Source organism: Podarcis raffonei, chromosome 11 (genome assembly GCF_027172205.1).
Source record: "Podarcis raffonei isolate rPodRaf1 chromosome 11, rPodRaf1.pri, whole genome shotgun sequence".
NCBI classification, from domain to species: domain Eukaryota; kingdom Metazoa; phylum Chordata; class Lepidosauria; order Squamata; family Lacertidae; genus Podarcis; species Podarcis raffonei.
This window is the reverse complement of record NC_070612.1, coordinates 33,546,397-33,568,597: the sequence shown is the minus strand read 5'-3', so window position 1 is coordinate 33,568,597 and position 22,201 is coordinate 33,546,397. Positions and strand designations below refer to the sequence as shown.

Sequence of the window (22,201 nt, the reverse complement as noted above, 5' to 3'; positions counted from 1 at the left end):
AGAGAGAGAGAGAGAGAGAGAGAGAACACACTGGACCTCCAAATCTACACCCAGCCGTAGCAGTTTAGAAAACTACTTTCTTTTGGAAGTTTTGACATACACACAGACTCTCTCTCTCTCTTTTTCTGTACCTCAAATGCCACTGATGAGTACCTTTACTGAATGGTTTCTAAGCTCACTCACCCATAGCATACAAAACAATATCAAATTTTCAGGATTCTTCTCCCTCAAAAATTACATTAAAAATGATCCAGGCTGTAGTCATGAATCTGGCCACAAATATTAAATCTACTGAGTCAGTTCACACACAATGTGAAATCATGGTCTGGTAATATGAACATGAATGCTGAGCTTACATACCCAATCCCATAATGCACTCTGCTTAGTTCATTACTTCCTGATTTGTAGCAAACCACAATTTACTACTGCATCTGAACTAGCAAACTACGGTTTTAACTCACCCTGAAAACCAGGATCAAACCCTAGGTTGCAGAGCAAACACAAACTATAGTTTGCCAATCCAGATGTATACTAGTAATACCCAATTAAGGAGCATGTGCCAAAGAAGATGGAAGCATACCCAAGTCTTGATTATAAACTGACCCATAGTTGGAAATAAAACAATATATATGATCTCCTTTTCAAGACACAGAAATAACAAACTGGAGAATCAGTTGCATTTGTTCAATACTTTGCTGTGTAAGCTACCTCTTACATACTTTTATTATTGTGCTTTTATCTTAATGCTAAGATACTCCTTGTATAAAGTAACTTACCACTTCCTCCACTAGGTCTTCTACTATAAGTCCTTGCTCATCCGTACGTAGGTTTGTAACCCACATCCATCCATCATCTAATTCATTGTGGACAATAAACATGTCTCCTTTAAGGAAGCTATATGTAATTAAGATAAAATTATGAAACAGATTCCCATTATACCAAGTCTGGCACATTAAGTTATACACTTACAATTGTTCCCTGATTTTCTCCTACATCTCTGGAAATTAAATGAGCTCTTCAAAATGAATTTTAGAATTATACCAGAACATACCAGATTTATACCAGATTCTTAGGCAGAGAATCAAACTCAATGTGAAACCAAACACCGAAACCAGTTCAGAGAAGTTTTCTTTGAGTCATGACTTAACTTGAACTTACAAATCATTTAATTGCCTTGAACACAAAATGGAAGTGAATACCTAAATATAACTCCTTCAACAACTCAGGAGAACTTTTAAGTTCTCTCTCTTCCTACTGAGGCAAGGAAACTGCTAAATTTTCTGGAAACTACTGGAGAAAATGAGGGAGTGGGGAAGGAAGAGGTTTTCTGTTATTGACATTTCTTCTTTCTCTATTTATCTTCAAAGAACTGCTTGTTTCAGATGAAGGGAGAAATCCCAACTGACTAAACCAGGCTGGAAACTTTTACTTCAAATGGTCAATTGATTATGACAGCTTTTTAAAAATAAACACACACACAAAGCAAGAGCCACAACTGTATTGGTCCCTACATGGACTGTTTTATCTGTGAACCTGATATCAGTAAAAATGAAAGGAACATACTTGTTGGATAATATAGTTCAGCATTTTCTCCCAGGAGTAGTCATCTACAGACTTTAAAAAGTACTACGGAATCTTAAACAGAAGCAAATTAGTTGCCGCTTCAGCTTTTGCCGACTACAGCCATTTTGCCAAATGCATGAAATGTTACTCTTAATTGGCAGGTTTATCAATGCACATGTAGAGAGGCAAAACAAAAAAACAAAAACCAGGAAGCAGCAAGTGTGGCACATTTGTATGCAAAGCCAAATTTATCTTCTATATATCTGTAGCTATACAAAGTGTGGCACATCTAGTGCTACCCATTTAATTTAACAGCCTTTTGAGCCCATTATTTATTAGTACCTCTATTCTGAAATCATGTATGCATCTATATAGATAGATAAATGTATACATACACACACACCAAGAAGGAAAGCATTTCATGCATTTTACAAACCCTACAAAAGCTTCTGTTACGGTAGGTTTTTCTAGTCTCTACAGTACCACAGGTTCTGTGTTTTTAACCAGAGGATGTATGTTTTACTACTACAGACTAGCGCTCTAAACTATAAAAGTCTAGACACTAACATGCAAGGCATGGTAGCAATCAATAGGGCATGCTTCAGATTCAAGACCCCATTTAATTATCCTGACTAGTAAGACTTTTATACACCTAATTCTCCATGAACTTGTCCAATCCTAAAAATCATATAAAGTGGCAAGTATCACCATATTGTGTGGTATGTACTATTGAAGTGTTTGTTTTTAATCTGTCTTCCTGACCATACTGAATCATCTATCAGCAGTCTTTCTTTCCACTACAGGTGAGGGGGAGAGAGAACTGAAGTATCTCTCCACTGGCCCTACTGAAAAACCTGCAACTTTTGCCTTCTCTCCACCTTTTTCTATTCCAGCTGGTCATTACAAGAATGATGTAACTAAGAGCTAGTGCCTGATTTTGCTTTTTTCTTCACCCTTCTCACTCCTTTTCCTTTCTATAGTGGTATATCAATATTTTAAACAAATAAATAATTTCACCCCACGTAGGATTTGTAATTCTTATGAAATATACCTTATTTCATCTGTTTCTGGCACTTTAGTGTATGGCAGAATGGCTCGGACTCTCCTGCGGTCCTCCACTGGCTATAAAAAACAAAGATGTTCTGCTGTGATGCAGGACTTAAAATCTGGACTGCAATGTGAGCAATATGATTTCAAGACAAAATATCCACTATACTAACTAGATCATATTTTGCAGCAAAATAGGATCTCCCTAGACTGCTGATTACCTCTAATAACACAATTAGATCCAGTAGGCCAATGCCTGGATGCTTTTTAAAGTCACAATATTTAGTCAAATATTTAGACTAACTGCTTATTGAGTAATAATAAGTTCAAAATATGGATCAGAGCGGAACAGAAGTCTCTTTATTTCAAGTTAATTAAAAATGGATTTAGTTTTAAGTTTGAGTACACTAAGTAGCTTTCTAGATTATGGCGTAACTTGAACAGACGAAATATTGTCACTATTTGTGTTAAGATACTAACATGAATTAGTTTTGTGTGAGTGTGGCATAAGCACTAGCTTTATGGCAAAACTGTTCTGCCCTTAGAAAGTAAGCAGAACGTACTATATTCCTACTACCATATTTTTTATCATTACTTATTTTTATTCAAACTTGAGCTCCCATATCAGTGGTATGGTTTGGATTCAGGCTCATTTCCACAAATTGAAAGGCTTCTTCAGTTTAGGAGATGGTATTATTTTTACTAATTCCCCCTGGTGCTACCTCCCACGCTGTTCTGAAGCATCCCTCACCCTCCACAGAGGTTGTTCAAGGGGGCACAAGGGACGGGTGGAGAAATTGGCAGAAATGTTGTTGTTCCCCCCTCCTCCAGCATTCTACCCAAGGGTAGAATTTCACCTATGGAAAATCTAGATTCAACCCATTAAATGAGATCTACCATCACTTCCATTTCCAATTTTCTACTTGTGGTCAATGTGCCCAAAGCACTCATAAGCAAACAGTAAGATCAGAGAGGTCTTTTACCAACACAAGGCTTTCTCTTCTATTCTTTTAAGATCAGGCAGGGTGGGCTTTTCCACCCTTTTGTCTCATCATTTCCCACCAGGGTGGGAAGAAAAGATGAAGGCCGTGAGCTTCAATCATGCTGAGAACTTAGATAAATGTTGTTCTTTGCTCGATAGTGCTTACCTTCTCTCCCAGAAAGAGAGGAAGGGATGGGAGCTGATCCCCCCCAGGCTATTTGGAACCCAGCAGGATGAAAACTTTCCTCCTCTGCTTCCTGCTTTCATTCACGGAGGAAGAGAGGCAAGCGGATTTGTTTCAGAGGTTTCTGAACCAAGTATCCAATCGTATTTTTCAACCATACAGTGTATGTCACAGTACCAAATTATTTCTCTAATACAGCAAAGTCTAAGTTTCTAAATAAATAATCTCTTATATGATTGAATACTAATATATAGATTTGGATGGAGCTATATAGTATCCAGTTATCCATCCACAAATATGTAACTCATTTCACATTTCCAAATTAAAATGGGTATTTCTGTAAAGATGATTTTAATAGGAGCACAGAAACATTTGCTTTTAAAAAAATAGTACATACCTCTGGAGGTGCTACAGGAAACAACAATTTTTCCCCCTTAAGCAAACAAGATACATGGCTGTAATAACCTATTAGGTCAGAAAGTGAAGAAAACCGTCTCCCGCCAATATAATAGTCACCACACATTGCAATAATCCTGTTAAGAAAGATTATGACCTACATTAGTAGAAAATATTAAGAATTATAGCATGAATAAATTCAAAAATATATACTTTGGTATTTCAGTCTTTCTGGAATGTTAGTTTTTTAAAACTTGAAAGCATAAATATTAAACTGACTGTGTTTTTAGGATATTAAGGGATGTATACATATTCACACTGACAGCAATTCGGTGTGCTATCTCTACTTAATAGAACAAAAGAGAAACCCCACTTCCTAACATTCCCAAGCCTTATTTGAACAAACATCCATCGTATAAAGTAGGGATTGAAATCTGTGGCTCTCCAAATGTTGCTCTCCAGCTCCCATCAGCCCCTGCTAGAATGGTCAATGGTTAGAGACAATGGGAGTTATAGTACAGCAACATCTAGCGGGCCAAAGATTCACTTTTCATGTAATAAAGAATATGTTTCATTCAAGCCACAAATGTGCTTGAAATAAATGCGGGCGGGGGGGGGGGCTCAGATAAATTTTGACTACTATTTTAGAAAGCACCATGCACAATTTGATAAAATTAAGCCTAAAAATCTAATTTAAACAATATATCTAGAGCAGTTTCCAATTTGCCTGTATGTGGTGTGAATCAACTGTACTCATCAAGCAGCCAAGCGGCTGTGGTTTTTCAACTACGTTAGTAAGAATCCATGCCAATCCCTATTGATCTGCAGATGCAGGGGGATGGCAGGTATATAATACTGAACAAATCATTCAATGCTGGCTACCTAGAGTGGTAAGAACAGCTGCAAGCAGCCAGATGAGTGTTTATCCTCTTTTCCAGCCTTTAAGAGCTATAAGAAAGCTATCAAGCTGCAGATCAACTTAGCCCTCTGCTTCTCTGGAAGGTGGGGAATGAAAAGCTGTGAGCACTATCTCCAAAACTCAGGCTTACAAAACAAAGCTACATTCAAGGCAGAGAGAGAAATGACAGCTGTGGAGCACATGGTCAATGCCTTGGCAGCTGCCAGTTTCCAAGCAGCAATAGCAACCCTGCCTGGCTCTCTCTGTGCTTTCAAGTTAAGAGTATACAGTTTAGAAAGCCACCATTGCTTAGAAGCTACCAGCCACTTAAGTATCTACCTTGCATACTCCAGACATACATTCCCCCTCTGCAGAGGAAAAGGTAACTGAATGCCACAGAGCAAGCCACCAGCCAAATGGAAATAAGTCAGGCTACTACAGCATTTCACCAAGGAAGTAGCTCTCCACAACTCTACCTTTTAGTCCTGTTCTCTTAAGTATTGTGAAAGATGAATGGCGAGGGAGGGAATGGAAAATGGGGTGATTTAAAGCAAGGAACGGTGTTGGAGCAGAGTAATAGGAAATATAACAGAAGATGAATTACAAGCTAATGCAATCTCATCTGAATTGCAGGGGAATGTTCCAGGCCATATCTTCAGTTTTTGCAGCAGGAACACAACTGGGCCCAATGGACCTGGCCCGTACCCTGAATGAATAGAACATGTGCCCAGAATTCTGTCACATATAGGGCTTCCTGGATAATCAATAAGTAAAGTGTCTTCTGAAAGAAGAAAATGCCAATTCAGTCGATGATGATGCCACTTTGAACTTTTCGGGGGAGGAAAAAGAGTCTCTCACTCCAACTCATTCACAAGACACCTGCTAAGCTTCAAAACCCACACTTTAGGCATACATCTTTAAACAGCTTTTTCAACAATATTAAATCAACACTCACCTAAAGTGATTAACAACATTGGTTTTACTAAGGAATGAAAGCACAAATGATCCGGGCCTTCGATCACTCTCTCGGATAAGATAACTTCCAGGTTTCCCTGCTTGCCGAAGGCGTTCTTCTGCAATTGTTCTGTCAAGCTTCCCATGATACCATCTGGAACACAAAGCACAAAAATGCTGCATGTAAGCTTCAACCAATGGAATAAAGTGAAAAGCATGTGGATATAGACATCTGGGTTAAAAAAACCACACAACTATCAGCCATGAACCATCACAGCATAGTCTGGAGCAAAGATAAACATTTATAAAAATGAAGGGGCTCAGTTACAAGCTCTACAGAAGGCCTGTGGTGGCTGCTCCCACCGTAAGTCAATCTTCCAATGAATTTCTATACTCCCATGGTCAGTTGCAAAACAGCTGCAAAAAAGACACAATTCTACAAAAGTTAACAAAACTTCCATGTATGACTTTTACTGAAGTCCTCTGCATTCATTAAAGCCTTGTTCTAGGCAAAGTTTTTGTTACTTGGCTTCTGCATGTGGATAGTATGCCCAAGGCAGTCAAAGTCTGGGGGGGAAGACTCTAAAGGAAGCACTGCAAGCATAAGCAGAGCAGAATCCACAGAGAGTGGGCATTAAGTCTGGAGACATTCCAGAGAATACCTAAATGTGTGCTGTGGAAGTTGACTTTACTTAAGTGGGCTGGGGCAGGAGCAAGCAGCAAAGCCCCATGACCCTTTCATAGCATGGAGCCTCTTCACATGGAATAATAAACAAAGGGAGCTAGAATCTTAAACAGATTGATACCAAGTAAGTTAATACAATTTAACACAGGCATTGACTGTGTGTTGTCACACACACAGTTCCATGCAATGTTTTTGTGCTTTGTTAATAAAATGTACTCCATGCCTCATTTCTCCACAGGATGTAAGGAGTACACAAAACCTACGAAAAGATTGTCCAAAATGGAGTTCAACTTAAAGAACAGAGCGTTCAATGAAGAAATGACCCAGAAGCTATGGAACAGACTTCCTCTATTGGGTGGAATCCAATTGGTGTTCTTGTGCTCACCAAAGGGTTTTTGATCGAGCAGACACCTCTGCTAATGGAAGAGGAAGAGAGGGGGAGTTTTGTCACTTTTCCCTACAAACCCCATCAAGACCACCTTCGACCTTGTTCTGGAAAGTCCCCCAACCCTCGAGTGATTTTCAGGAGGTGCTGCAGGTATGGAGGTCTGAGATTGTCTCCCTTCTTCTGCTGCTGAAACGAAATACCTTCTGTAAATGCAAGTCCACCAACTAGATTCCATCCATCATCTCATATGATGAGAGGTCACTAGCATAAGGTGAATCTTCTCAAGAAACCTAAGATAAAGTTTGAAAATGTCCTCAAATACCAAAAGGCAACCTCCCATGCTCAAGTCCATGCTGCACAGGAGAATGACCTTCTAACTCTAGAGATTACTCAAGGTAATCAACCAACGGTGTAACAGATTTCCCTAGGAAAGGCCACACAGTAGTATTTTTCCCCTCCGAAGACATCAGTACAGAGTAATGCAAATGTAAGGTGGTGTCAATTAAGGCAACAAACATGAAGCCATCCTCAACAAAAAAGGGAGGGGGAGAAATTACAGGTCATCAAATGTGGTATGGTGCTGCCACAGGAAGAATGAAGGTTGACCTGCTGCACACATCTAGCCACCCCACTTTCTGGAACATACAGCCACTTGGGTAGAAATGTGGCACTAAATAGGAAAATATTGTCACTTGTTGCACTGTCTAGCATTATCTCTTGCCTGTACCTCCTGCAATCACAGCTGCCCCGAGGCAGCCTGGTAGAGGCAACAGAAAGATAGAAATAATAAATGGTTTATTTATCAATAAATTAAAGTTTAGTCAAGTATAAATAAATAATAAATAAATTCAGAACATTTGACGAGGAAGGAATCACCCAATGAGCTACTATGCTGGAAAGTTGTTTCTGTTTAATGGATAAAGGTAAACCTCTACAGTGGTACCTCTGGATACACACACCTCCAGTTGTGTATCCTTCAGGATGCGAACGCGGCAAATCCAGAAGTATTTTTCCGGGTTTTGCTGCATGTGCATGCGCAGAAGCGGTCCCTCCAGTTGCAGAAACCCCAGGATCCGACTGGAGCTCCAGAACGGATCCCATCCGCAACTGGAGGTACCACTGTATTGGGTCTGACAGTTTAACCCAGGGACAGAATGAGCCACCTAATTTTGATTCCAATCGTAAACCTGCTCTGTCCAATTGTTTTGAAAAAGAATGAAAAAAACCCACTTTTAAATTGTATGCATTTTGCACGCACTTTGTACAGATTTTTTAGAAATGCATTTTCCTCATAAAATAGGGCAATGTAATCCCAAGGGAAGACTCGTGCTTTCATCCAGTTTCCAGCATTAATCACCTGTAGGAGGGTAGTGTGATACTATCTATGAATCTTGGGAATTACACTCACATTACTGAACTGGAAAACTGACACAGTCACATAGGCAAGGATCAAGCTGGGGAAACAACATGCATAATTTAATTTAGTGCAAGGCAGCCCCCTTCTAGAAACAAACCCTGTTGTAAAAAAATGGTTTCTGCGAGCAATTCACCTTTGCTTGATAAAGCTGTTAATGCTCTATGGAAGAAGCTATAAATGATGTGGCAAGAAATGTTACACACTAGTTTTTAATTTATTTATTAATGATTGGGTTGTTACGAAAACTAACCAATGCGTTTGGAAAAATAACGCCAGGTGTTATATTTCTCTATTCTATTCTATTCTATTCTATTCTATTCTATTCTATTTCCTATACTGCGCTTCATCCGAGAATCACAGGGTGGTTTACAATATAAAAACACAAAAGTACATACCATAGTGACAAAGAAAAACAATAACCCCCACCAACACAGTTTAAAAAGCCATAGATTGTTTAATTAGCAAAAGGTCTGGGAGGAGAAGAATGTTTTTGCCTGGTGCGTAAAGATATGTAATGATGGGGAGAGCATTCCACAAGCAAGGAGCCACCACAGAAAAGGCCCATTTTGCCACCCTCCAGACTTCTCATGGAGGAAGGGCCTCAGATGATAACTGCAAGGTCCAGCTCAGTATACATGGGGAGAGGCAGTCCTTGAGATATTGTGGTCCTGAGACATTCTCTATATAATAAAATAGAATCCTGTTGTATTTTTATTTTCTTACATTACTCATGCAAGCATGCCTTGGGATAATTTCGGCTAAAAATTCATTGGAAAAGTAGAATAGACCATGGAAGTAGGTTATACTTTGCAAACATGGCAGCACACTGTTCTAGCAAATATCCTGAGGAAACTCCTGTAGATAACACACTTCTCTAGAAAACAGGATATACACTGAATTGCCAGCCTTTGAAACTTTCTGTGGTAAGCAAAGTTCTTTGGGGGGGGTGAGGAAAGTGAGGGGCAGCTTCATTTCTGAGACATCAAAATAATACAACAGTGCTGGAAAGCTACAAAATAAGATTGGACTTGTGACAGTTTTTCTAAAACTTAAAACATAATCCTAAACATGCTTTTATTCAGAAACAAGTCCCCCTGCCTTCAATGGCACTTCCTTCCAAGCAAATATACACTAGATCACAAGCTATCAGCCCAATCCTAGCCAGATATGAATCCAATAAAAGTATTAAGATAGAAAGATATATCTGATTAATATACACACATACACAGACAGAGAGAGAGAACGCACTACATGGCATGGAAAATGTTCACTGCTGTATCCCCCACCCCAATTTTCCAGGAAGCACTGGTACCACTAGTAAATATATAACCAACATTTGAGTTTAGGGAATATACAGAAAAGTTCACATATCTTTGTATCCATAATTCATAGTAGGTAATAAAAAAAATCCCACTAGTACTACCATACCTTTCCCTTTTTATTTTAGGAAATACTCTTCCTCTTAGGAAATCCAGTTTTTACCATGGGGCATCATGGTGCTTGATTATGAATCTGAATATGTGTCATTTGGATATAAATATTTTGTTACAACTTAAAAGTAATTTATAAATAAAACTTTGAAATCATTAAAAACCACACTACTTCAATTTCAATTATTTTCGGCTGTTAGAATAATTATTTAATATATATGGCACATAAAATATAGAATACTTTTTATTATTAAATATGTCAAATAAACATGCTACAACAGATCTTAATTTAAGGGCAGAGAACAACTTTGTAGAAATTTTTCTGGGAAATCCACATACAGTAGATGTTCACAATGGAAACCTAGCATAGAAAAACCCAACTCTGGACTGACACTATTAGTTTTCTGGAAGTTCTCTTTACTACGTCATGTAGCTAAGAACTATTCTCCTTCCCACAGTCTCAGCTCCATGTAAATAACTTGAGGGATGGAAGCTACAACCTCATATTTTATTCTGAGCTTTGAAGAAGCAGAAAAGACTTGCACCCCCTTTTTTCTTTCACAGAAAATCTGGTACAAAGTGAGGTGAAAAGATGCTTCCTTTGAGCATATAAGGCCAACCCTGGCCTGGCTGCCAATTAGTTTTGGGGCCCAATTCAAAGTGCTGGTTTTGACCTTAAAAACAGTGTTAGAAAGTCAAATATATAATCCAGGGGCCAAATGGCTTCTTAAACCAAGGTTACAGTCATCAAAACAGAACGTCTAGCTGCCATTTTGGGGTAAGTCGGCTCTAAAGTCTTATTTTTCAAATGATAGACTGACTGTGGTTGATTATCAGTTAAACGCCTGGGTAGTTCAGACAACCTTGAGCTTGGTTAAGAATTAAGAACCCTGAGACCTTAAATAAGAAAAGTCACTATCTAAGGACAATATATTGGACCAACCCCTACGTCTTTTTCTTAATGGTGACACAGAGCATTCATAATGGAAGAAAAATTTTCACAGCTGTGAGCAGGGCAGTGGGGTGGGGTAGGTGAAGACAAGCAACAACAATTAACTATAACGTTGTTCACTGCTCCTACTCAGGCTGCACAGAAAAAGCATTTTGGTTCCTAAAATTCATTCTGATTGTGAATATAAAATACAACTGACAGAATTCTATAGGATGTGGTATTCGCGTATGAAAACAGTCAAGACCCAACGATCCCCAGGCATGCACCTCCAGAGAGCGGGGATGTCAAGCGCATCGTGGCACCCAGGCATCTTCACTTGGTCACAAGTGGACAATAGTCAAGTGCAAAATGCGCCTGGCTAATTTTGAACTCTGCTTTAAAAGGCCGAGGACCACAACTCCCAAGAATCTGGACCCTGCAATCATCATCTGAAGCCCTTCTTTGTGTGCCTCTTCCACAAGAGGTCTGGAGGATGACAACACGAGAATGGGCCGTTTCTATGGTGGCTCCCTGTTTATGCAATGCTCCCCCCAGGGAGGCTTGCTTGGAGCCTTCATTACATACCTTTAGGCGCCTGGGGAAAACATTTCTCTTCAACCATTCTATTGCCTTTTTAATGTGCTTGTGGTAGTGGGGTTTTTGCTTTCTTTTTCTTTTATTATATATTTTGTGTTTTTGTTTTTATTTTTCATGTTGTTAATTGCCCTGTGCTCTTCAGATGAAGGGCGGTATACAAATGTAATAAATAACAACAACATGGCAGTATTAAGAGTAAAAATATCAATAATGTATCAATAAAACTAGTGTGTTTTTTTAAAAAAAATTTCAATATTTATTTCAGTATTTAGAAATAACACCTTACTGTTTTATTCTATATGTAGCATATTTCTTCAACCTTCTCAGCACATTTTCACTCTAACGTTTATGTACCTTTAAATAGCACATAAAAATCATCTTAATATGCTTTGATCAAGTTAATAGTTAAGATAAATTTTACTGACTCTGGCATTACACAATAAACCCAGACTTGCACTAGCATGTTAGCTTGCTTTAAGTAGTTATACGCCTGCTGGTTTCTGGATAACTTTCTGCTACCTTTACCTTCTCCTTCCGGAGGAGAAAAAAAATCACACACACACACACACACTCTGTATGTGTGCCCTAAGCATCTCTCTGGTGATGTGATCAACAAGCCCTGAAAGTTTTCTCTGAGATGCTTAGCTTTGGCTCCCAAGATAAACATTTACATCATGTTCCAAGTATAAACACTTTTCATTTATTATTCTAATGAATGCTTTGGGTTTTATATTGAAACAGTATTTCAACCTCACCTTCTAAAAAGTTAACTTTTGTTTTGCATATTGCCTGTACCCATGTATGCACATGTATCAACCAGAATATTCCTATATTGTAACTTTTTTAATTTATAAAAATACTTATATATCACTAATTCATAAAGAAAATATCATGGTTCACAACTGTACATAAAACCCTACAATGAAAATGTTAAAATTAGAAATCAGATAACTATACTGTAAAGATGTACTGTTCATTGCCTGCATAAGCCTGATGGAATAGGTAAGTATTCAGCAGGTGTTTAAAAAATTGAAACAGGAGGCACCTGCTGAATCTCCGTTAGCAGAGTGTTTCACATTAATGGGTTGATGAAACTAAAGGCTAGGTTCCTTATTGTTGTCAAATGAGCCTCGCCAACTCAGGGGATGACAAGCAACACCCTGGGAGACTATCTCAGTGACTGATCTGGAATGTAGGGGTTCAGGACCTATGCTGTTCCAGGCTTTGTAAATCAATACAAGAACCTTGATCCTGGGTTCAGTAGAAGATGGGAAGCCAGTACAGCGTCTCCTGTTGTCGGCCAGATGTCCCCAGCAGCATGACATTTTGCCTGGAATCAAGAAATCTCTGCCCCACAGCATCATTAGTTTGGATGACATGAGAGCCATTGGGAAAATGTCAATTATCCCTTTATGTAGATTGTTTTTAAAAGCCTATCATTAGTGTCTTGATTATATCATATTCCAACTACCTTTAAATATTTACAACATAGTAGGTATTCTAACACACCCACTATCTGAATTAGCTAGACCTGTTATGCGACAAGTCTAGTACACACCAGACAGACACAAGAGTTATTAGCAGTTCCACTGCTTGAAGAAAAAGATGTGATGGGGACCCACATGAGGAATATGCAAGTTCAATAACTGAATAGATGTTGCTTGGTTTGTAGTAATGATTAATCAAATCCTCTGCAGAAGAAGAATCCAACAACTAATTGGGGGCGGGGGGGGGGAGAGGGAAGAGACAGAATCTTAACCAGCTTTCACAAACCTGGTGCCCTTCAGCTGTTCTGAACTATAATTCCAATAAGCCCCAGCCATCATAGCCAATGGTTAGGAATTATGGAAACTGTTTACACAAAGAGGCTCTGAGTTATATGCAATTAAGTCATACTCTGAGTAGACTCACTGAAATCAATAGATTTGAGTTAGTCATGACTAACTAGTTGACTGGTTTCAAGCTCTATTCTGAGTACTAGTTAGCCAAACACAAACTCTTATTTTTTTAGGGTTTCCTACAGTATTTCCAATGTCCAGAAAGTACAGCAGATTTCCTGTTTCATTAGCATACATGTGCTTGCCTACTGTTCTTTTCTCACGTTGCTCTGGAAAGCAGGGCTGGGAAAGTAACGATTCCCAATTCATAATATAGTAACATAACCAATGGTCATCAAGAACAGGATATACAAGAGAGAAAGAAATATGCAGGAAGGGCCAGGAGTTCTGCAGGTCTGATATAGTAACCTACAGCTGCCTTCTCCTGGTACTGCAATAAAACATTCTACATTTAACACCATAATTTTAAACACAGCAACTACTGAGGAAGGGCATAGTCAATTTACATCAAAGGTTTATTTTTAAATGTTTTTATACCACTTTTCACTTAAAAATTGAAGTGCTGTACACCAAAATTACAGTAAAATCAACACCTATGCAATAAAAAAACAAACAAACAGTAAAATCCAAAGCAAACAAATTAAGTAAAGACTGGTATTAACTGACAGCAAAGGCTTGGGAGAATAAGTAAGTTTTCAGAAGGTACCAAAAGATTTAAATATCTCAAAAAAGAAAAGAAAAAGATTAATAGCCATCAAGTTAAAATGTATTCACAAAAGTAAACAGTGCATATAGTATTTGAAAATCTTCAGTTCTTGCTGAACAGCCTTCATTTCTTCCTCACTAAATTACTTCTGAAGGATGTTAGCAAGCAGTGGCATGCCCTAGGCAGGTGACGAAGGGCATTTAAACAAAGAAGTTGAAACACCACTTTAAATATTATTTTCAAATATTTGTTTGTCCAATTACTTCCCATTTGTTTTGCAAACAGATATATTCTTGTCCTTGTGCTCAGTGTACTGGAAAGGGAACTAAAGTGTGCAAGGGGCGGGGGCAGAGACTCACAAGCTAATTCCCTTCCCAACTTTCTGATCTGTGGCAGCCAGTTTATTACCACATCCGAAGTGGGCAAGCTGCAATACTCTGGTTTCTCTTCAGATCGTATAAATCTTTCGCCTTTTACGAAGTGGGCAAGCTGCAGTTTGCGAGGGAAGGAATCAGCATGCAAGTCCAAGGATCAGATTTGATGGTCAAACTATGGTTTGGATGAAGTATCTCTATGGCTCAGTTCAAATATTTACATAGATGAACCAAGGATATGGTATAATATTAATTCCCCAAGCAATGACTACTCAGAAGCAGTACAACACCATGCATGTTTTGTATAAAGTTTTATTTCATGCATGATCCCCAAAGGCAACAGGACTATTCCTAATCTGCCTCCCAGAATTTCTTTTTCTTTCTTTCTAGGGCTGTTGTGATTGAATATCTCATTCCACTCAAGAGTACGAACTATGATATCTTACTGGTAACTGACACTGTCAAGAAGCAACAAAAGCAGCTGTATAATCGGTTTAGTTCAGAGCACTCAAAGAATAGAGTTTACCCATGTAAAACCATGTTGGGTTTTACTTTGCTGGGGCCAAAGTAGACAATATGTTACAAATACCCGCTGTCCTAAAATTCTAGCGCAGAGAAAACTTCAAAACATAATCCTAACAGATCTCAAATACCTGCTTCATATGTTTTATTAGATTCCAGTACGGTAAATATCTGGTTGAAGGACCAACTTTAAATCAAAACCACACAGTTCCATAAATATTTATTCTAGTTTGTATGGATTACTCTAAAACCATTACAAAACTGTGGAAAAGAAAAGAAAAAAACATATGAAGCATCTCTTTAAAACATCTTGGTACCAAGTACCTAAAGGATCACCTCCCCGCACATGAACATGCCCAGACATTAAAGTCAGCATCTAAGGCCCTTCTGCAAGAACCTTGTAAACTGCTTTGAGAGTTTTGCCTAACAAGGTTAGAAATTTATTAAATAAAATTTATATACCAGCACTTTCAATCCATTGATCTAGCATGCATCATGGTGCAAATAACATATACAGATTGTAGCAAAATGCTACCAGAAGTGACAGCAGGAAAAGAACACAGAAAACTGAACAATATTGGAGTTAGCAGACTTCCTCTATGCAGTAAACGACAGTACAGTATATAGAACTGCACTCCTGTCTCTTTGCGGAAAAATGCAGATTGTTTTCCCCCACACCACAAAGGGCAATCTACCACTACCACTAAGCACCCCATGGGATATACCGGTAAAACAGCAAAAAGGACAGGCAAAAATGTCACCAGAGCCTACTCCAGCCAGACTGCCCTCCTGATTGCCACAGGATCACCTACTACCATAGGCATTGGATGTGGGCGGGCCCTGGGTGCTCCAGCCCCCACAACATCCCCCATGAAAGGGCCGGGCGCCCACAATTTTTTGTGCCACGGCAGCATCCTCGTGCGGCACTGCGCAGCCGAGGAAAGGGGCTGCAATGCTGCCGTGACTCTCCTCCTTCTCTCAGGTCAGACCTGACCCAGGAGCAGAGCTGTGGCTGGACACGCACAGCCCTGTACAGGAGGCAGGCAACACAGCTTATGCTGCCTCTCCTCCGCTCCACCCCTGGGTCAGACTGCCCTGAGAGCAGAGCTGTGGCTGGGCACGAGCCAGGCTCCAATGAAGTAGACTGTGGGGAGGCTGCCTGGTTGCACACCCTCTCAAAAATGCGTTCAGGGCCATGGAGGGCGTGCTGACATCAGACACATGGAAAGTGAAACAGAAGGTTCTTCAGTTACTGTTTGTCAGCACTCTAAATGCAGCAGCATACCACTGGCTAAAGCAGGGGTTAGCAAACTTTTTCAGCAGGGGCCGGTCCACTGTCCCTCAGACCTTGTGGGAGGCTGGGCTATATTTTTTGGGGTGCAGGGGATGAACGAATTCCTATTCCCCACAAATAACCCAGAGATGCATTTTAAATAAAAGGACATATTCTACTCATGTAAAAACACGCTGATTCCTAGACAGTCCGCAGGCCGTATTTAGAAGGCGATTGGGCCGAATCTGGCCCCCGGGCCTTAGTTTGCCTACCCATGGGCTAAAGCATACATTCTTCAGCTGAAAGAAAGGTAGTGGGGCATCTTCAGTCACTGCTCCATGGTGGAGCCTTTAGGCACTTTGGCAAGCAGTTACTGAAACCAGAATGCTCACTGCTTCTCCTCCCACCCTCTACAATAAAAAGGCAGAGCTTCCACGGTTGCAGTTGAGCAATCTCCATCATTCCAGAAGGGAAAGAAGACAGGGGTGAATTGGCAGCCACAATTTTTGGCAAGGGTCATGAGTAGATAAGGTTCCTACTTGCTCCAAACCATTTTTTCCCCTTAAAAAAAGTCAGATTTTGCATACCAGCACTAACCTTTTCTATAGCTACAACTCTATGAAGAAAAACATATGAAAATCAATTTACCCTGCGAATCTTGGAAAGAGCAAGAAGATTCATAAAATCAAATGCTTGTCTGATGGCATTGATCAGCATTGATAAGATCAAATGCTTGTCTGATCTTATGCATCTTTTCTCACAAACATATCCCAACAAATTTAATGAGATGTCCTTCCACATAAGTACGACTGCAGCCTAAAACATACTGAAATCTCAATTCTACTGTAAGTCTGTATTACTATGACTGTTACATATTTTAAACATCCTTCTGAGTAAGGTAAGGCAGTGGTCTCCAACCAGTCCAGGCCTGGTCCGATTCCCAACCAGGAGCATGGGACCCACTGTTGATTTAAACTTAACAGTGTTAGCACCTCACCATATATTAGATACAACAAAAAACAGCATTGGAATGCTATTTTTTCAATACAAGCGAACCGATATTTCATGTATTATTGGTAAAACTTTTGAACTCTTTTAGTAGTTGTATCCTCTTTGATTTCCGGTGGTTTTCTCTTCAGTGAAGCTTGTGGTTGAAACTGAGCAAGAGGGCAGGTCATCATCACCATCTATGCCTTTCTATCACTTCCTATAACTTTCACCACCTCCTTTCCGTTTCTGTGACTCGCTGCTGCCCTTCTCTCTCCCTTCCTTCTTGCATTTCTACCCATTCTTTTTCTTACCTTATTCTACTTTAACTTGCTAGTAATACCTTTCTGTTTTCATCTCACATTTCTTTTCACTCTGCTCCCTTTCTTCCAGCTTGTGTAACCTTCTCTAAACTTTAATTCACCCCTCTGTGCTCTTGCCCCCTTCTAATGGCAACCTGCTGAAATAAAAATGAACAAAAATTCTTGGAAAAATTCATCATCCCCAGAGCCCAATAGAGGCAGCAGCTGTTTTCTGTTGCCCCTTTGTAGGATGACGATGTTTGAAGAAACTACTCTTCAGATTCTTCCACACTAAAGTAGCATATAGTTGTACTTTCAAAAAAAGAAAGTTTATTCCTTTTAGTTTGCAAAATCTTGGCATTTTACAATTCCTTCAAAAAAGCAATTAAATAAAACCAAATTGCATTCCAAATCAGCACTGAATATTAAACTGCAGTCTTGTGCACACTTATTTGAAAGTAAAGCTCCGTCCATGGCTGAACCCAGGGAAAGTTACTCCCAAAGAAGAGCACAGGAAGAATTGGGTTGCAAGTGGCAACAGTACAATCCCTATTCATGCACTTTAACATGGGAGTAAAAAGAAAATCCCTGCCATGGTTGAACCCAAGAAGCCTTACTACTAGAGTAAATTCCTCAAGAAATCCAGCAATACAACTGTAGAAACAGGAATTCCTTTCCAGACTGGAGTGTTTGTGTGTTGGAGTGTGTGTTTGAGTGTGTGAGTGGTGCCAAATTTTGACATCACACGGGGCACTGCTTAAATTTTAAAGCTCAAAGACTGCCACTGCTCTCACAAATCTCTGTGATGCAGTGAAATTACAGAAATAAGATGAATAGCCCCCTTCCAAGCTAAACAGTATGTTCCCACCAGGGAGTGGGAAGGTGAGAGCAAGGCTGGAGAAGACCAGGCCAATGTGAGGAGGCTTGGCTGAGGGTTAAATGGCAGTAATAGCTTTGCTGCAACCCACCTGTGGATTCGGAAGAACTGGTCAAAGACCTATTGTAGGGTGTTAAAACTAACCCATACAAAATTTATCTTGAGTGTGCATATTTAGAATTTCTTGAAATACAGTGGTACCTTGGGTTAAGAACTTAATTCGTTCCGGAGGTCCGTTCTTAACCTGAAACTGTTCTTAACCTGAAGCACCACTTTAGCTAATGGGGCCTCCCACTGCCGTGCGATTTCTGTTCTCATCCTGAAGCAAAGTTCTTAACCCAAGGTACTATTTCTGGGTTAGCGGTGTCTGTAACCTGAAGCGTCTGTAACCTGAAGCATCTGTAACCCGAGGTACCACTGTATGTTGATATTTCCCTTTCTTTTATTTTCAAGCACACACCCCCTATGTATATATTGTGGACTTCAGCTTTTATCTGAGTAAAAAGTGTCTGAAAAGACAGGCTGTGTCATGATAGTCTGTGCCAATGGCATCAGCACTATTTTTAATGCCTTTTAAAAGGACATTCAGAGAAAGCAAAAAGGGTGACCACAGAAATACAAAATATGACAGCATTCCTTTACCTCTGACAGTTATGTCAAATTAGGAATTTTGATAGCTACAACTTCTTCTTTTAACATATATAAGCACCTGCAAAGAGGCTCTCTCTGCCATAACTAGGAAGCTCAATGACAATGCTTTGTGTGCAGGAGGTCCTGGATTCAATTGCTAGCATCTCCAGATAGGGCTTAGAAAACCAGGAAGCCATGGTAACTTGCTCCTAAGCAGAAGCACCTTCCTATGTACTAAAGGATAGCAGGGGGGGAATATTTTCTATAGCTGCAAATAAAGGAGTACAGTGGTACCTTGGTTCGACTCCCGAAACTGTTCGAAAACCAAGGCACAGCTTCCGATTGGCTGTAGGTTTGGCTACTGAAAAACGTTCACAAACCGGAACACTTACTTCCGGGTTTGCGGCGTTCGTGAGCTGATTTGTTGGACAACTAAGCCGTTTCGGAACCAAAGTACCACTGTACCTGGCAAGGTAAAAAGAAACGGAAAAGGGTCAAGATTAAAGATGTGTCCGGCATGGGGAGCGGGGATGAAGATAATCGAACGAGAGAAAATGGTTGTGAAAACTATGGCCACACTTTTGGGAAATGTGCACTTAGGGGCACTTTTGAGCAGTGCCTTTTTTCTAGGGGTACTCAAGGGTATGCAATACAGTAGCCTTTTTCCCTAGAAAAAAAGCACTGGTTAGAAGTCTGGCACTTACTGTAACAACTTCATGGCGAGTACTGGCACCTTTTCATTTTTTCAAGCAGAAAAGCACTGCTTTCGAGGGCTCTGAAGGACAGCCTCCATATTTGGTGGCGAGTCGATTATTAGTATTTATTTTAGGGAGAAGAGAAAGGGGTTTTTTAGTCCCTAGTTCTCAGTTTTTCCAAGCAGAAAGCAGGCAGCTGACTAAGCCAACCGAGGAGGCTGCTTCGAAGGGGATGCGGGAGGAGGAAAAGAGGCGGGCGCAACAGGGAAACTTTCAGGAGTTGCACGGAGTTTGACACACACGCACCAACGCCGACTTCACAACTGGGTGCGGTGCCGGGGCTGAATCAGCCGGATCCCCATTCCTGGGATTTGGGGGGGGGGGAGAGGGGATCGGGTTGGGGAAAAGAGAGAGAGGCGGAGAAGGCGCTACTCACTGGTTCGTGGGGGGCGCGTTCAGCGGGATGGCCACCTCCTCCTCCTCGTACTCGGGCCCGTCCAGCGAGTCGCCTTCGTCCACTGTGCTCAGCCCTCCGGCCGGAAGCGGCGGCTGCGGGGGCGGCGGCAGCGGAGGGAACCCGCCGGCAGCGGTACCCCCTCCGCCGCCGCCGCCGCCCTCCAGGAGCGGGATCGCCGCTGGCGGAGACAGGCCCTTGGACATCTCCGCAGGAGGGGCAGGCCTGGAGCCCACCGAGGGGAGCGACGCCGCGGGGCAGGCGCCGCTTGGGCCCGAGCTGCCCAGGAAAGCGGCGGCGGCGGCGGCGCTCTTGTTGCTTCGAGAGGCGGCGGCGGCAGCAGCAGCAGCGGCGGGAGGGCAATGCCCGCTGGGCTCTCCGGCCGCTCCCGAGCCGCCCTCTTCGCCACCCGCTTCGGCCGCCGCCATCATGCTGCTCCGGCTCGCCCCACCCCTTCCCCGCCCCTGCTGCTGAGGCAGCGCGCGGCCGGGAGGAGGCGACAAAGGGACAGAGGGGGAGAGAGGCGGCGGGAGGGGGGGGGCGGACGACGGACCAACGGCCTCCTTCTACCTCCGCGGGGAGGAGCTTCAGGAAAAGCCGCCGCCTCTTGAGGCGCTGAATGGGAACAATGGGAGCGCCCGCCCAAAGACCTCGCCGCCCGCTCAGTCAGTCCTGGTGCGCCGAGGTAAACACCCGGCGTGGCGTTTCGTCCCCTCCTCAACGGCTTCGCACGCGCTCGCCCGGTGGACGGGGGGGGGGGAGCGCCTCCCTTGTTCCTCGGCTGCCACTGTCGCCGCCGTCTCGTTTTACCCCCCACCCGCTAACTCCCCCCTCCTCACGGCCGCCGCCGCCGCCTCTTCGGAAAGCGCATGCGCGCCTGTCCCTCCAGTGAAGGTGCTGGCCGCTTTCCGCAAGCGAAGGCTCTTTGGAAGGAGGCGGCTCGGCAAGGTAGCGCTCTCTCCTTCCCTCGCGCTCTGCCTGGTGTGCCAGGAGGGCGACCGAGGGTGGTGCCTGTCCTTATGACACACACACACACACACACATTGCAGTGCTGCCAGGGCTCCTTGACGGCCCCGGAACTCAGCACACGTTTGCGAAAGAGGCGGAGGGACTCGGCTGCGCGACCCTCTGCGCGCGTCTATGCCGAAGTTCACTCCTGTTGCGCTCAGAGGGGTTTGCTCCCTTTTAAACTTGCTGGCCGTAGTAGATGCAGCCTGAAAAAGACTTTGTAGGCATCAGCTTTCATGGAGTCGAGCCCGCCAGCACACGGATGCATGAAGCAGACTAGAGTACGCAAAACTGCGTCCCACAGTTGTTGTTTTTCAAACTGTTTTTTAAAAAGATATCACAAGATTCTTTTTTTACTGTGTTTTGTTTTGTGTTTTTTGCTGCTAGGAAAGTCAACAGCATCTCCAAGTATTCGAACCGATATCCTCTGAAGTGCCTCCGAGTCTATCGTTATACATCAACATCCATGAATAAATAACTTTATTGGCGTTTAGATGGCCGTTGTGCTCTTATCTAGCATTATTGTTTACTAGATTTAATTAGTGCTCTCAAATAGTATTCTTGAGGTTGATTTGCACTGGGAGCTGTTTTATGATCCTTATTTCATTCATGTATCTTCAGACTGAAAGTATTTAAAGGCTTTCTTTACTTTTATCTCTACTCTTGCCTGAATAGCCTGAAACTACTCCAAATGCCACACCTTGTATTTTTAATGCATATTTATGATCAGCAAATTGGGGTGGAAAGTGGTATTTCATTCCAGATGCACCCTGTCATTGCTAAGCAATGGCATCTCCTCAATATATTTTGTGTACAGATAAATAAAGAGGAATATGATTCCAAAACCGCAAACAGAACTGCCAAACATGCAACTCTTCAAAATAGGGCAGGTTTGGGAGATTGGATTTCTGGTCTATTGGAATAATTGCACAAGAAAAGAATATTTTATAGGAAACGTTAAAGCTTAACAAGAATAACAAAACCTGCATTATACTCAGGATTAAATTATGACTTCGTATAACAAAAAGTTAATTGGGCATGAACAAAGAAAATTGAGAAATAG

General features: G+C 41.5%; 1 protein-coding gene and 1 long non-coding RNA gene across 3 annotated transcripts in view; one reads left to right on the top strand and one right to left on the bottom strand.

Annotated features, from left to right (window-relative positions):
* RASA1 (RAS p21 protein activator 1) overlaps positions 1-20,561 on the bottom strand; it is a 49,336-nt gene extending 28,775 nt beyond the window's left edge. For both annotated transcript variants that reach the window (XM_053409285.1, XM_053409286.1), the window contains exons 1-5: positions 20,113-20,561; positions 6,026-6,178; positions 4,174-4,309; positions 2,615-2,685; positions 777-894 (exon numbers count right to left, since the gene is read on the bottom strand). In XM_053409285.1, the coding sequence (XP_053265260.1) occupies positions 777-894; positions 2,615-2,685; positions 4,174-4,309; positions 6,026-6,178; positions 20,113-20,561 (927 nt within the window). The remainder of the gene's footprint in view (positions 1-776; positions 895-2,614; positions 2,686-4,173; positions 4,310-6,025; positions 6,179-20,112) is intronic.
* A 156-nt stretch (positions 20,562-20,717) lies between these two features.
* Positions 20,718-21,798, top strand: LOC128423769 (uncharacterized). Its single transcript, XR_008332839.1, has 2 exons — positions 20,718-20,815; positions 21,526-21,798. It is a non-coding gene; the product is annotated as an uncharacterized LOC128423769 (long non-coding RNA).
* Positions 21,799-22,201: the final 403 nt, after the last annotated feature.